At 45.0% G+C, this 14,623-nt stretch overlaps 1 protein-coding gene across 1 annotated transcript in view; it reads left to right on the top strand.

Moving 5' to 3' along the window:
* garnl3 (GTPase activating Rap/RanGAP domain like 3) overlaps positions 1-10,071 on the top strand; it is a 174,666-nt gene extending 164,595 nt beyond the window's left edge. Inside the window, exons 30-31 of the mRNA XM_031802695.1 lie at positions 4,759-4,879; positions 7,899-10,071. Of these exons, the coding sequence (XP_031658555.1) occupies positions 4,759-4,879; positions 7,899-8,064 (287 nt within the window). The 3' untranslated portion in view covers positions 8,065-10,071. The remainder of the gene's footprint in view (positions 1-4,758; positions 4,880-7,898) is intronic.
* The last annotated feature ends 4,552 nt before the right edge of the window (positions 10,072-14,623 follow it).

The following is a 14,623-nucleotide window of genomic DNA, read 5'->3' on the forward strand; positions in this document are numbered from 1 at the left end:
GCACACTAACCTATCTAACCCACTAGAACCATCCCAGCATACTAATCTACTGTAACCCACTAGAACCATCCCGGCATACTAATCTACTGTAACCCACTAGAACCATCCCAGCATACTAATCTATCTAACCCACTAGAACCATCCCAGCATACTAATCTACTGTAACCCACTAGAACCATCCCAGCATACTAATCTACTGTAACCCACTAGAACCATCCCAGCATACTAATCTACTGTAACCCACTAGAACCATCCCAGCACACTAATCTACTGTAACCCACTAGAACCATCCCAGCACACTAATCTACTGTAACCCACTAGAACCATCCCAGCACACTAATCTACTGTAACCCACTAGAACCATCCCAGCACACTAATCTATCTAACCCACTAGAACCATCCCAGCACACTAACCTATCTAACCCACTAGAATCATCCCAGCATACTAACCTGCTGTAACCCACTAGAACCATCCCAGCATACTAATCTATCTAACCCACTAGAACCATCCCAGCACACTAACCTATCTAACCCACTAGGACCATCCCAGCATACTAACCTATCTAACCCACTAGAACCATCCCAGAACACTAACCTATCTAACCCACTAGAACCATCCCAGCATACTAATCTACTGTAACCCACTAGAACCATCCCAGCACACTAACCTATCTAACCCACTAGAACCATCCCAGTATACTAAACTACTGTAACCCACTAGAACCATCCCAGCATACTAATCTACTGTAACCCACTAGAACCATCCCAGCATACTAATCTACTGTAACCCACTAGAACCATCCCAGCATACTAACCTACTGTAACCCACTAGAACCATCCCAGCATACGAACCTACTGTAACCCACTAGAACCATCCCAGCATACTAATCTACTGTAACCCACTAGAACCATCCCAGCACACTAACCTATCTAACCCACTAGAACCATCCCAGCATACTAATCTACTGTAACCCACTAGAACCATCCCAGCACACTAATCTACTAAACCCACTAGAACCATCCCAGCATACTAATCTACTGTAACCCACTAGAACCATCCCAGCACACTAACCTATCTAACCCACTAGAACCATCCCAGCACACTAACCTATCTAACCCACTAGAACCATCCCAGCACACTAACCTATCTAACCCACTAGAACCATCCCAGCATACTAATCTACTGTAACCCACTAGAACCATCCCAGCACACTAATCTACTAAACCCACTAGAACCATCCCAGCATACTAATCTACTGTAACCCACTAGAACCATCCCAGCACACGAATCTACTGTAACCCACTAGAACCATCCCATCACACTAATCTACTATAACCCACTAGAACCATCCCAGCACACTAATCTACTGTACCCCACTAGAACCATTCCAGCACACTAATCTACTGTAACCCACTAGAACCATCCCAGCACACTAACCTATCTAACCCACTAGAACCATCCCAGCATACTAATCTACTGTAACCCACTAGAACCATCCCAGCACACTAATCTACTGTAACCCACTAGAACCATCCCAGCACACTAATCTACTATAACCCACTAGAACCATCCCAGCACACTAACCTGCTGTAACCCACTAGAGCCATCCCAGCATACTAATCTACTGTAACCCACTAGAACCATCCCAGCACACTAATCTACTGTAACCCACTAGAACCATCCCAGCACACTAATCTACTGTAACCCACTAGAACCATCCCAGCACACTAATCTATCTAACCCACTAGAACCATCCCAGCATACTAACCTGCTGTAACCCACTAGAACCATCCCAGCATACTAATCTATCTAACCCACTAGAACCATCCCAGCACACTAACCTATCTAACCCACTAGAACCATCCCAGCATACTAATCTATCTAACCCACTAGAACCATCCCAGCACAGTAACCTATCTAACCCACTAGAACCATCCCAGCATACTAATCTATCTAACCCACTAGAACCATCCCAGCACACTAACCTATCTAACCCACTAGAACCATCCCAGCACACTAACCTATCTAACCCACTAGAACCATCCCAGCACACTAACCTATCTAACCCACTAGGACCATCCCAGCATACTAACCTATCTAACCCACTAGAACCATCCCAGAACACTAACCTATCTAACCCACTAGAACCATCCCAGCATACTAATCTACTGTAACCCACTAGAACCATCCCAGCACACTAACCTATCTAACCCACTAGAACCATCCCAGTATACTAAACTACTGTAACCCACTAGAACCATCCCAGCATACTAATCTACTGTAACCCACTAGAACCATCCCAGCATACTAATCTACTGTAACCCACTAGAACCATCCCAGCATACTAACCTACTGTAACCCACTAGAACCATCCCAGCATACGAACCTACTGTAACCCACTAGAACCATCCCAGCATACTAATCTACTGTAACCCACTAGAACCATCCCAGCACACTAACCTATCTAACCCACTAGAACCATCCCAGCATACTAATCTACTGTAACCCACTAGAACCATCCCAGCACACTAATCTACTGTAACCCACTAGAACCATCCCATCACACTAATCTACTATAACCCACTAGAACCATCCCAGCACACTAATCTACTGTACCCCACTAGAACCATCCCAGCACACTAATCTACTGTAACCCACTAGAACCATCCCAGCACACTAACCTATCTAACCCACTAGAACCATCCCAGCATACTAATCTACTGTAACCCACTAGAACCATCCCAGCACACTTATCTACTGTAACCCACTAGAACCATCCCAGCACACTAATCTACTATAACCCACTAGAACCATCCCAGCACACTAACCTGCTGTAACCCACTAGAGCCATCCCAGCATACTAATCTACTGTAACCCACTAGAACCATCCCAGCACACTAACCTATCTAACCCACTAGAACCATCCCAGCACACTAACCTATCTAACCCACTAGAACCATCCCAGCATACTAATGTACTGTAACCCACTAGAACCATCCCAGCACACTAACCTATCTAACCCACTAGAACCATCCCAGCACACTAACCTATCTAACCCACTAGAACCATCCCAGCATACTAATCTACTGTAACCCACTAGAACCATCCCAGCACACTAATCTACTAGAACCCACTAGAACCATCCCAGCATACTAATCTACTGTAACCCACTAGAACCATCCCAGCACACTAATCTACTGTAACCCACTAGAACCATCCCAGCACACTAATCTACTATAACCCACTAGAACCATCCCAGCACACTAATCTACTGTACCCCACTAGAACCATCCCAGCACACTAATCTACTGTAACCCACTAGAACCATCCCAGCACACTAACCTATCTAACCCACTAGAACCATCCCAGCATACTAATCTACTGTAACCCACTAGAACCATCCCAGCACACTAATCTACTGTAACCCACTAGAACCATCCCAGCACACTAATCTACTATAACCCACTAGAACCATCCCAGCACACTAACCTGCTGTAACCCACTAGAGCCATCCCAGCATACTAATCTACTGTAACCCACTAGAACCATCCCAGCACACTAACCTATCTAACCCACTAGAACCATCCCAGCATACTAATCTACTGTAACCCACTAGAACCATCCCAGCACACTAATCTACTAGAACCCACTAGAACCATCCCAGCATACTAATCTACTGTAACCCACTAGAACCATCCCAGCACACTAATCTACTGTAACCCACTAGAACCATCCCATCACACTAATCTACTATAACCCACTAGAACCATCCCAGCACACTAATCTACTGTACCCCACTAGAACCATCCCAGCACACTAATCTACTGTAACCCACTAGAACCATCCCAGCACACTAACCTATCTAACCCACTAGAACCATCCCAGCATACTAATCTACTGTAACCCACTAGAACCATCCCAGCACACTTATCTACTAGAACCCACTAGAACCATCCCAGCACACTAATCTACTGTACCCCACTAGAACCATCCCAGCACACTAATCTACTGTAACCCACTAGAACCATCCCAGCACACTAACCTATCTAACCCACTAGAACCATCCCAGCATACTAATCTACTGTAACCCACTAGAACCATCCCAGCACACTAATCTACTGTAACCCACTAGAACCATCCCAGCACACTAATCTACTGTAACCCACTAGAACCATCCCAGCACACTAATCTACTATAACCCACTAGAACCATCCCAGCACACTAACCTGCTGTAACCCACTAGAGCCATCCCAGCATACTAATCTACTGTAACCCACTAGAACCATCCCAGCACACTAACCTATCTAACCCACTAGAACCATCCCAGCACACTAACCTATCTAACCCACTAGAACCATCCCAGCATACTAATGTACTGTAACCCACTAGAACCATCCCAGCACACTAACCTGCTGTAACCCACTAGAACCATCCCAGCATACTAATCTACTGTAACCCACTAGAACCATCCCAGCATACTAACCTATCTAACCCACTAGAACCATCCCAGCACACTAACCTATCTAACCCACTAGAACCATCCCAGCACACTAACCTGCTGTAACCCACTAGAACCATCCCAGCATACCAATCTACTGTAACCCACTAGAACCATTCTAAGCACCACCAACGATTGTAATGCTATTTGTGCTCCTCCTTTCTAAGTGGTTAATTGAGCGGTTGTGTTGAGGTCGGTTCTTACTGAGTGGGCATGACATTCCCCTACTGAATGATCTTATTCTGTGTGTTCTTCCCAGGCTTGACCGAGGAGCCGAGCAGTAAGACCGACAGCAGCACGGGCAAACAGAGGAAGATGAGCAGGAAGACCACTGAGGAAGAGATAAAGGCACGAACATTGACCTCCACCAGCAGCGACAGGTGAAGGACCCATATCATCTTCAACAACTCAAAACCTAGATAGCAGTAGTGATTAGAAGTCATACATTTGGAGGGACTGCAGGCTGACTTCGGTCGTCAGTTGAATGGTGTTTCCTCCGACACATTGATGCAGCTGGCTTCCGGGTTAAGGGGACGGGTGTTAAGAAGCGCGGCTTGGCTGATCATTTGCCAACGTGAGAAAAGCACACGTACCTAGAAGTTTCTCATTTTTTGTGAATGGAATATTTGGCTTGAAGTCTCATACGGGTACTTTAAATGTATTTTACCTTTATTTAACTAGGCAAGTCAGTTAAGAACAAATTCTTATTTTCAATGACGGCCTAGGAACAGTGGGTTAACTGCCTTGTTCAGGGGCAGAACGGCAGATTTTTACCTTGTCAGCTCGAGGATTAGATCTTGCAACCATTTCAGTTACTAGTCCAATGCTCTAACCACTAGGCTACTTGCCTCCCCACGCCCCATGCAGTGGCGAACCATGACTATTGGAACTAGACCCTCAGTTGCCGAAAATATCTGACGTCATACATATAGAGAACTCGGATGACTGTGTATACAGAGCATGTCTGAGACCTTTCTTTTGCAGACCTATGTAGGAGAAGCAATTCGTAGATGACAGAGTCAAACAGTCCTAAGCCACGCCTCGGCTGTGGCTCACAGCACACGTACACAACGGTCCTAAGCCACGCCTCGGCTGTGGCTCACAGCACACGTACACAACGGTCCTAAGCCACGCCTCGGCTGTGGCTCACAGCACACGTACACAACGGTCCTAAGCCACGCCTCGGCTGTGGCTCACAGCACAGGTACACAACGGTCCTAATCCACGCCTCGGCTGTGGCTCACAGCACAGGTACACAACAGTCGCAAATATCGATAGCAGGAACCACATTACAAGAAAATACGGTTGCGTCGTTTCAGATAAACATTTGCCAAAACAAAAAGTCCACTCACCATTATGATTATCATTTCAAAACAAAGTTAATTCTCCTGTCCTTCTTTATGAAATGGGCAGGTTCATATAGCTTGTCTTCTGATTTTAAATCCGAAAGAAGTTATTTTTCGATTGAGATCAAAGGGCTGACAGTCGGGCCTGTCCAGTGGTGTTCCTGGAATATGTTCTTTCTACTGATGTAGGGGACACTGGAATGGTCAAAACTAGACAGGTAAACAGATACAATTGGTGCATACTATCAATTAGTCTCTTCTGCTGGAGAAAGTGGAGCAGGTCAGCCGGGCTCTTACCCTTGAAGTCAGACATTGAGTACATAACGGTGAGTTCTGTTTTAAGCCGCGGCAAATCAAAATGAGGGCCATAACTTTCCTCGAGACTTGAGAACGCAGCATTTGGAAAGCTTGGCGTTTCCCTATATATTGGGAACATTTGTGGGTCAAGAAGGGCAAAGAACATGAGCCTTTCATGGTCATTGAGCCTGTTTCTTAGCTGAGTGACAATGTTGTTGATGATCGTACTGTGTAGCTGTTGGTACTGGCCGTGAACGTCTCCTTGCATATGTGTCCTGCAGATGGAATCAGACTTTCCCTTTTCCCCTCTCTGTGTTGTTGCAGAGGTCCTGCGCCCCCTTGGTACTCCGGTCTCACTCACAGTGTCCTCGTAGATGGAATCCCCTCTCTGTGTTGTTGCAGAGGTCCTGCGCCCCCTTGGTACTCCGGTCTCACTCACAGTGTCCTCGTAGATGGTATCCCCTCTCTGTGTTGTTGCAGAGGTCCTGCGCCCCCTTGGTACTCCGGTCTCACTCACAGTGTCCTCGTAGATGGTATCCCCTCTCTGTGTTGTTGCAGAGGTCCTGCGCCCCCTTGGTACTCCGGTCTCACTCACAGTGTCCTCGTAGATGGAATCCCCTCTCTGTGTTGTTGCAGAGGTCGTGTGCCAAAGTGCTGACTTTGTCAAACAGGCAAAATCTTTGAAACCAGTTATTATCGGTATTGAAGAGTAGGCAATTCCAACTGTAAAGCTTTTTTTGTCAGCTCACAGCTGGTTATCCACGGATAACACTCATAATTATTAACTTGAAAATGCCTTTTAAAACTCTTTCCTCGTTGCACCAAATCAGGCAGTGCAGAAGTTGGTCTATCGGTCTGTAGAAGATTTAACTTTTCATTAAAAGTTAGTCTTAATTTTGCCACCACATAGTCCTCGATTACTCTCTCAAGACCCTTGCTTTGACCTAAAGATAATATGCGTCCCTCTATCCTATGGCCTATGCTTTGACCCTGTAATTAACTCCATGTGTTCTTTTGTATGTGTGTCTTTTATCTCGGATCAGCAGACTATGTGTCTCCATTTTTAGTGTTTCCATCTGTCCTGGCGCCCAACGTGGGGCCCTCTCCCATGGCCCCACTCTGGCTTCCTGTCCTATACAATAGACAATGCACCTTACCAGAATGGCAAATGCATCTCTATAAGTGTTACATTATTTATGATCTTCCATATATGTACATCATTTCTCCCAAACTAGGCTCAAGCGTGAGAAAACAAGATAAGGCTCTGAATTAGTGACGTATAATTAGGCTCTCTAAAGAGCCTTGAAGAATCGTTAAATTGTCCCACCTATTACAAGACAATTTGTGATTGATTGAATATACTGTCATTCCAAAAAGCTGCTTTAATTGAAGTCAATGTCAATGACGTTGGCTGGTGCCTTCTAGTCAAAGCCCGAGGGCCTAGCCAATGAGCATTGAGCCCAGCTAGATTATTTCTACCAAGAAACTACCAAAGAACAATTCTGATTGGATATTTTTTTCTCTTGGATATTAACCCTTCTTTTTCGAAAACAATAGGAAGATCATTACAATTAAATCAATGAAAACACAATTACAGATTATATTAATATAAAAATATATACAGATTTGTATCTATCCTTAGGCCCTCTCTGAAGGTGTAGAGGGCCCTGGCGGTTCCCCAATGTTCAAATGATATGAGTGTAAAACGTTATGATGTAGTGATTCAAACTGATGGGCATGCTGTGTGTCCTATCAGAGTGGGCTCGGAGTCGGCCGACACGGACTCGGACATCCAACGGCACTGCTCGTCCAGCTCGGAGGCGGAGCCAGAGAAAGTGGTGCTTAGAGAGGAGAGCCCGCCATTGGCCAGCCCCTTCACCCTCCCCACCTCTTTCGAAGAAGACATCCTGGACCTAAAGTGAAGACAATCCCATCATGCACTTATTTTCTGCCCTCCTCCTCCTTTCCTCCTCATCCCCCTCTTCTCTGCTCCTCCTTTGCTCCTCATCTCTCTTCTCTCCTCCTCCTTTCCTCCTCATCCACCTCTTCTCTCCTCCTCCTTTCCTCATCATCTCCCTCTTCTCTGCTCCTCCTTTCCTCCTCATCCACGTCTTCTCTCATCCTTTCGGTCATTTTATTTGTAGTTTGTTGATTTCTGTTTAGTTTTTATCTCTGTGGTCTGGGTCTTCATCCTCAAACGTGGTGTGTAGAAGAGGAATCCGTGTGTGTGTTGCACCGCAGCGAGTAACCCAAAGAAAACGAGGAGGTCATTTGAGGTGGTGTGGTTAGTTCAGAGGTCATTATACGGCGAAGGTTTCATCAATAAACCAAAACTGAATGTAAATCTACGCACAAGGCACGAAGAAGAATCTGTGTTGGAACCGACGCCCCGGGGAAGTTCCTGTGGCTTACCATTTGTTGCATATTATATGATTATTTCCTATTCCACATTCAACTGTAGTATAATATATGTATGTATACATCTATTTATACATTAAGATGCATACACACTGACAGACATGTATGCCTTTATAGATATATTATAATACACATTTTATTCACATATTTAGTAAATGTAAGATGTTTTATGCTCTCCATGTCTGTCAGTCTTGTTCTGTTTCCTTTCCAACTCACAGTATGCAGGTAGACAGGGCTGGACTGGAGGCAGAGTCTCCCACAAGTGCCAATTCGCCACATCCTACACCAAAACCACAACTCCCATCAGCCATCTCTCCTCTGATTGGCTGGTCTCTGACAGTAGCAGTCTTAGTCATGTATCCCTCTGTAGATACCATCTTACAGTGAGTCTGTGAGCTAGGTTCAATCATCATAGAGTCACACACACACACCCCCCCTCTAGGGTTTCTAAAAGCACCTGCATGCCATGCCTTTGCTACTACTGTCCTGTTTCTGGCTATCCCTGAGAATCCCTCAGTCCAGGTACTCACAGAATGAAAACGCATATAGTCTTTTATACACAGACTACAACCTTCCCTGACAGTAAACTTACTGTGGCCTAAAAGTGGCCCACCATTGTCATAGCCAGCGGGCAGTTAGCTCATCGGCTTTCTAGTGGGTTCGGCTGCAGTATCTGACACAATCCACCGGGCACTCACTGGCTGAATCAACATTGTTTCAACGTCATTTCAATGAAATAACATTGAACCAACATTGAATAGACGTTGAATTGATGTCTGTGCCCAGTGGACATGGTCTGTCTGGTGTTAGGCCGCTATTGTCTACTTGGGACCTCTATCAGCTTGATTCTCTTGTTAGTCGGGTTGGAGAATATATCAAGTAGCCAACTACTTCCTTTTAGGAGTGATGGCTTGAGGTAATGTAGTCGGTCATAGGAATAGGGTGGCTTTTAGGACATAGACATAGTGGATGAGAGTCCATTTAGATGGTAGATTGGTTAGGGTTAGATGGTAGATGGGTTAGGTTTAGATGATAGGAGGGTTAGATGGTAGATGGGTTAGGGTTAGGTGATAGGAGGGTTAGATGGTAGATGGGTTAGGTGGTAGGAGGGTTAGGGTTAGATGGTAGGAGGGTTAGATGGTAGCTGGGTTAGGGTTAGATGATACGATGGTTAGATGATAGATGGGTTAGGTGGTAGGAGGGTTAGGGTTAGATGGTAGGAGGGTTAGATGGTAGATGGGTTAGGGTTAGATGATAGATGGGTTAGGTGGTAGGAGGGTTAGGGTTAGATGGGTTAGGGTTAGATGAGAGATGGGTTTTGGTTAGATGGTAGGAGGGTTAGATGGTAGATGGGTTATGGTTAGATGGTAGGAGGGTTAGATGGTAGATGGGTTAGATGGTAGGAGGGTTCGGGTTAGATGGTAGGAGGGTTAGGGTTAGATGAGAGATGGGTTTTGGTTAGATGGTAGGAGGGTTAGATGGTAGATGGGTTAGATGGTAGGAGGGTTAGATGGTAGATGGGTTTTGGTTAGATGGTAGGAGGGTTAGATGGTAGATGGGTTAGATGGTAGGAGGGTTAGATGGTAGATGGGTTATGGTTAGATGGTAGGAGGGTTAGATGGTAGATGGGTTAGATGGTAGGAGGGTTCGGGTTAGATGGTAGGAGGGTTAGGGTTAGATGAGAGATGGGTTTTGGTTAGATGGTAGGAGGGTTAGATGGTAGATGGGTTAGATGGTAGGAGGGTTAGATGGTAGATGGGTTATGGTTAGATGGTAGGAGGGTTAGATGGTAGATGGGTTAGATGGTAGGAGGGTTCGGGTTCGATGGTAGGAGGGTTAGGGTTAGATGAGAGATGGGTTAGGTTTAGATGATAGGAGGGTTAGATGGTAGATGGGTTAGGGTTAGGTGATAGGAGGGTTAGATGGTAGATGGGTTAGGTGGTAGGAGGGTTAGGGTTAGATGGTAGGAGGGTTAGATGGTAGATGGGTTAGGGTTAGATGATACGATGGTTAGATGATAGATGGGTTAGGTGGTAGGAGGGTTAGGGTTAGATGGTAGGAGGGTTAGATGGTAGATGGGTTAGGGTTAGATGATAGATGGGTTAGGTGGTAGGAGGGTTAGGGTTAGATGGTTAGGGTTAGATGAGAGATGGGTTTTGGTTAGATGGTAGGAGGGTTAGATGGTAGATGGGTTATGGTTAGATGGTAGGAGGGTTAGATGGTAGATGGGTTAGATGGTAGGAGGGTTCGGGTTAGATGGTAGGAGGGTTAGGGTTAGATGAGAGATGGGTTTTGGTTAGATGGTAGGAGGGTTAGATGGTAGATGGGTTAGATGGTAGGAGGGTTAGATGGTAGATGGGTTTTGGTTAGATGGTAGGAGGATTAGATGGTAGATGGGTTAGATGGTAGGAGGGTTAGATGGTAGATGGGTTATGGTTAGATGGTAGGAGGGTTAGATGGTAGGAGGGTTCGGGTTAGATGGTAGGAGGGTTAGGGTTAGATGAGAGATGGGTTTTGGTTAGATGGTAGGAGGGTTAGATGGTAGATGGGTTAGATGGTAGGAGGGTTAGATGGTAGATGGGTTATGGTTAGATGGTAGGAGGGTTAGATGGTAGATGGGTTAGATGGTAGGAGGGTTCGGGTTCGATGGTAGGAGGGTTAGGGTTAGATGAGAGATGGGTTTTGGTTAGATGGTAGGAGGGTTAGATGGTAGATGGGTTAGATGGTAGGAGGGTTAGATGGTAGATGGGTTATGGTTAGATGGTAGGAGGGTTAGATGGTAGATGGGTTAGATGGTAGGAAGGTTCGGGTTAGATGGTAGGAGGGTTAGGGTTAGATGAGAGATGGGTTTTGGTTAGATGGTAGGAGGGTTAGATGGTAGATGGGTTAGATGGTAGGAGGGTTAGATGGTAGATGGGTTAGATGGTAGGAGGGTTAGATGGTAGATGGGTTAGATGGTAGGAGGGTTAGATGGTAGATGGGATAGATGGTAGGAGGGTTAGATGGTAGATGGGTTAGATGGTAGGAGGGTTAGATGTTAGATGGTAGATGGGTTAGATGGTAGGAGGGTTAGATGGTAGATGGGTTAGATGGTAGATGGGTTAGATGGTAGGAGGGTTAGGGTTAGATGGTAGATGGGTTAGATGGTAGGAGGGTTAGATGGTAGATGGGATAGATGGGATAGATGGTAGATGGGTTATGGTTAGATGGTAGATGGGTTATGGTTAGATGAGAGATGGGTTTTGGTTAGATGGTAGGAGGGTTAGATGGTAGATGGGTTAGATGGTAGGAGGGTTAGGGTTAGATGAGAGATGGGTTTTGGTTAGATGGTAGGAGGGTTAGATGGTAGGAGGGTTAGATGGTAGGAGGGTTAGATGGTAGGAGGGTTAGATGGTAGATGGGTTAGATGGTAGGAGGGTTAGATGGTAGGAGGGTTAGATGGTAGGAGGGTTAGATGGTAGATGGGTTAGATGGTAGGAGGGTTAGATGGTAGGAGGGTTAGATGGTAGGAGGGTTAGATGGTAGATGGGTTAGATGGTAGGAGGGTTAGATGGTAGGAGGGTTAGATGGTAGATGGGTTAGATGGTAGGAGGGTTAGATGGTAGGAGGGTTAGATGGTAGGAGGGTAAGATGGTAAGAGGGTTAGATGGTTGGAGGGTTAGATGGTAGGAGGGTTAGATGGTAGGAGGGTTAGATGGTAGGAGGGTTAGATGGTAGGAGGGTGTCGTGGAAATTTCCTCTATTTACCTAATCATGGGAGCAAACCACACACACACGTCAGAGTTAGTTATAAAAGTCCATTTTTAATTATATGAGCTCTTATCACAATCCTGTGACTCTCAGATAAATTCAGTGTCTCCCTAGTGAATTCTCTGAGAGTCCCCTTACAATGCAACTGAGTTCCTTTAATAGCAAAGACACACATAGTCAGACAGCATAGACATATGATAGATGGTAGATGGGTTATGGGTTATGGTTAGATGTTAGGAGGGTTAGATGGTAGGTACTGTAGCCTAACTCAGAGTCCCTATAGGAACTATTTGGAAGACGGAATTTCCTCTCCTCTCCAACTCTTCACTAGGAGCAAGGCATAACTCCCCAGTGCAATGGGACATTACTGAACACAGGAGTTGTGATGCGTGTAAAGAGAGAGTGGACTGAAACAGCACAGAGGAAGCCATAACACACCTCTGATATGATAGATAAGTAACCAATCCCAATGAGTAGAGTGATATCAGCACGCGGGTCAGGCATCATGGTAAATGTAGTGTTTCATCAGTATGTACTGGACATGAGTTGGGCTCACGCCTGCAACTTCAAAATCAGTGTCATCCTTAGCTCAAGCGGGAATTTCCTACTTGGCTAATGGTTAGGAGTTTGGTATCTCCCGTGGGAGACCAGGGTTCAGACCTTGACGTACAGCATGATATTGTGTTCTCAGTGTCTTAAGCTGCATCATGCAGAGAGGAATATTAGGGAGAGGCTCTGTCGTTACTACTATACAGGTCACGGTGATGTTGCTGCCAAACCTACATACAGTACATGTCCGGAGAGGAATATTAGGGAGAGTTCTTGGCTTAAGCATCTGTTTGGCTATGTGAGTACCCATGTGTGGTCGGCTTGTGACATGGCACCCCTCTTCTGATCTAGCATGAGCCCCCTTCTCTCTATCACAACCTTTTCTTATGTTTCTCTCTGTACTTGCCTGTCTCAATATGGTCTCTTTCAATACTATTACGCAAAACCAGAGGGAAACCATAGGGAGACTCTTTTTACAATGGAATTTGACTTGTTATTTATTACCCTGGTTCTTAACATGAGTGTAGGTGAATGGGAGTGGGATGTCTGGTGGTTTGAAGGTTTGTAATACGGCTTCTATCACTTTGATCATTCTCCCTGTCACTCTCTCCTTTGTTTCCGTCGTCCTTGTTAAGTTCACACCGCCCCTACTCCTTGATGTTTTTGCAGTGGTTTTTGTATCTAAATCAGTATTTAGTGTTTAGACTGTTGCTCAACCTCTCTGTGATATCAAAACGAAAGAAAAAAATAATAAAAATAACACCAAGTGTCTTAAAAATATTGTATCGCCATCGTTTTTAATGCCAAGTACTACTTGTAAATGTTTGTGTTTCAGATGTGGCCTCAAATGAAACTTTATTCTAAAATGATTATTATTATTATTTTTTGAACAATTATTTCAGTTATTTGAACAAGTGCTGTAGACCACTGCTGTGAAAGTAGTAAATTCTGTTCATTGATATGTAATAAATATTTATGAAATTTGAACACGTTTTGTTTGTAATCTTCCTCATTATAGATTAGTTATTGGTGTTGTGATGTCAGCTTTATCTGTACCACCAACTGTAAGGATCTACCTGTTAAACTACATTTCCCAAGATTCCCCAACTGTCACACATGGAAACACCGCTCGACAAATTAGGGCCATATTAGCAGGTCAAGTTAGCACAAGCCTTGTGTCAGCACATCTGGTGTCTGCTCCAGTCCCTGCTGGAGCCTGTTTGTCGTGTGTGTGTGTGTGTGTGCGCACATGCGCAGCTGATCAGAATTCATCTCTCACCTCTCTCTGAGCAGAATCATCAATCTCCCTGTAACAGCAGCACCCCCCGTGGAACACACACATATGGTCACATACACACACACTCTCAACCTTACTTCATTCCCCCTGTGACACAAATGGGCAAAGTTTTTCCACTGCACTCTCCATCTCTCCCAATAGCTCTGACTCCTTCTCTCTTCAAAACCATGGGGAAAGCAGGCGATGGGGCCAATGTGGCACTCTGCAGAGCTCTTTCCCAATGGTTTTGAATGCACCACTAACTGATACAATTAGGGGTGTATTCATTACGCCAATTCTGTTGTAAAACATTTACTCTGTTGCAAAACGTTGCAATGAAAACAAGACCTTCTATTGGACACATTCAGGTAGGCCTACTTTCTTCAACTTAACATTACCAATGTCTTCTCCTAATCCTTTAAACGTATTGAACTATTTCCAAACAATGTTACCAGTGTTAAACGTAACAACATAGAAAGCTGATTGTT

Source organism: Oncorhynchus kisutch, linkage group LG23, assembly GCF_002021735.2.
Source record: "Oncorhynchus kisutch isolate 150728-3 linkage group LG23, Okis_V2, whole genome shotgun sequence".
Taxonomy (NCBI): Eukaryota; Metazoa; Chordata; class Actinopteri; order Salmoniformes; family Salmonidae; genus Oncorhynchus; species Oncorhynchus kisutch.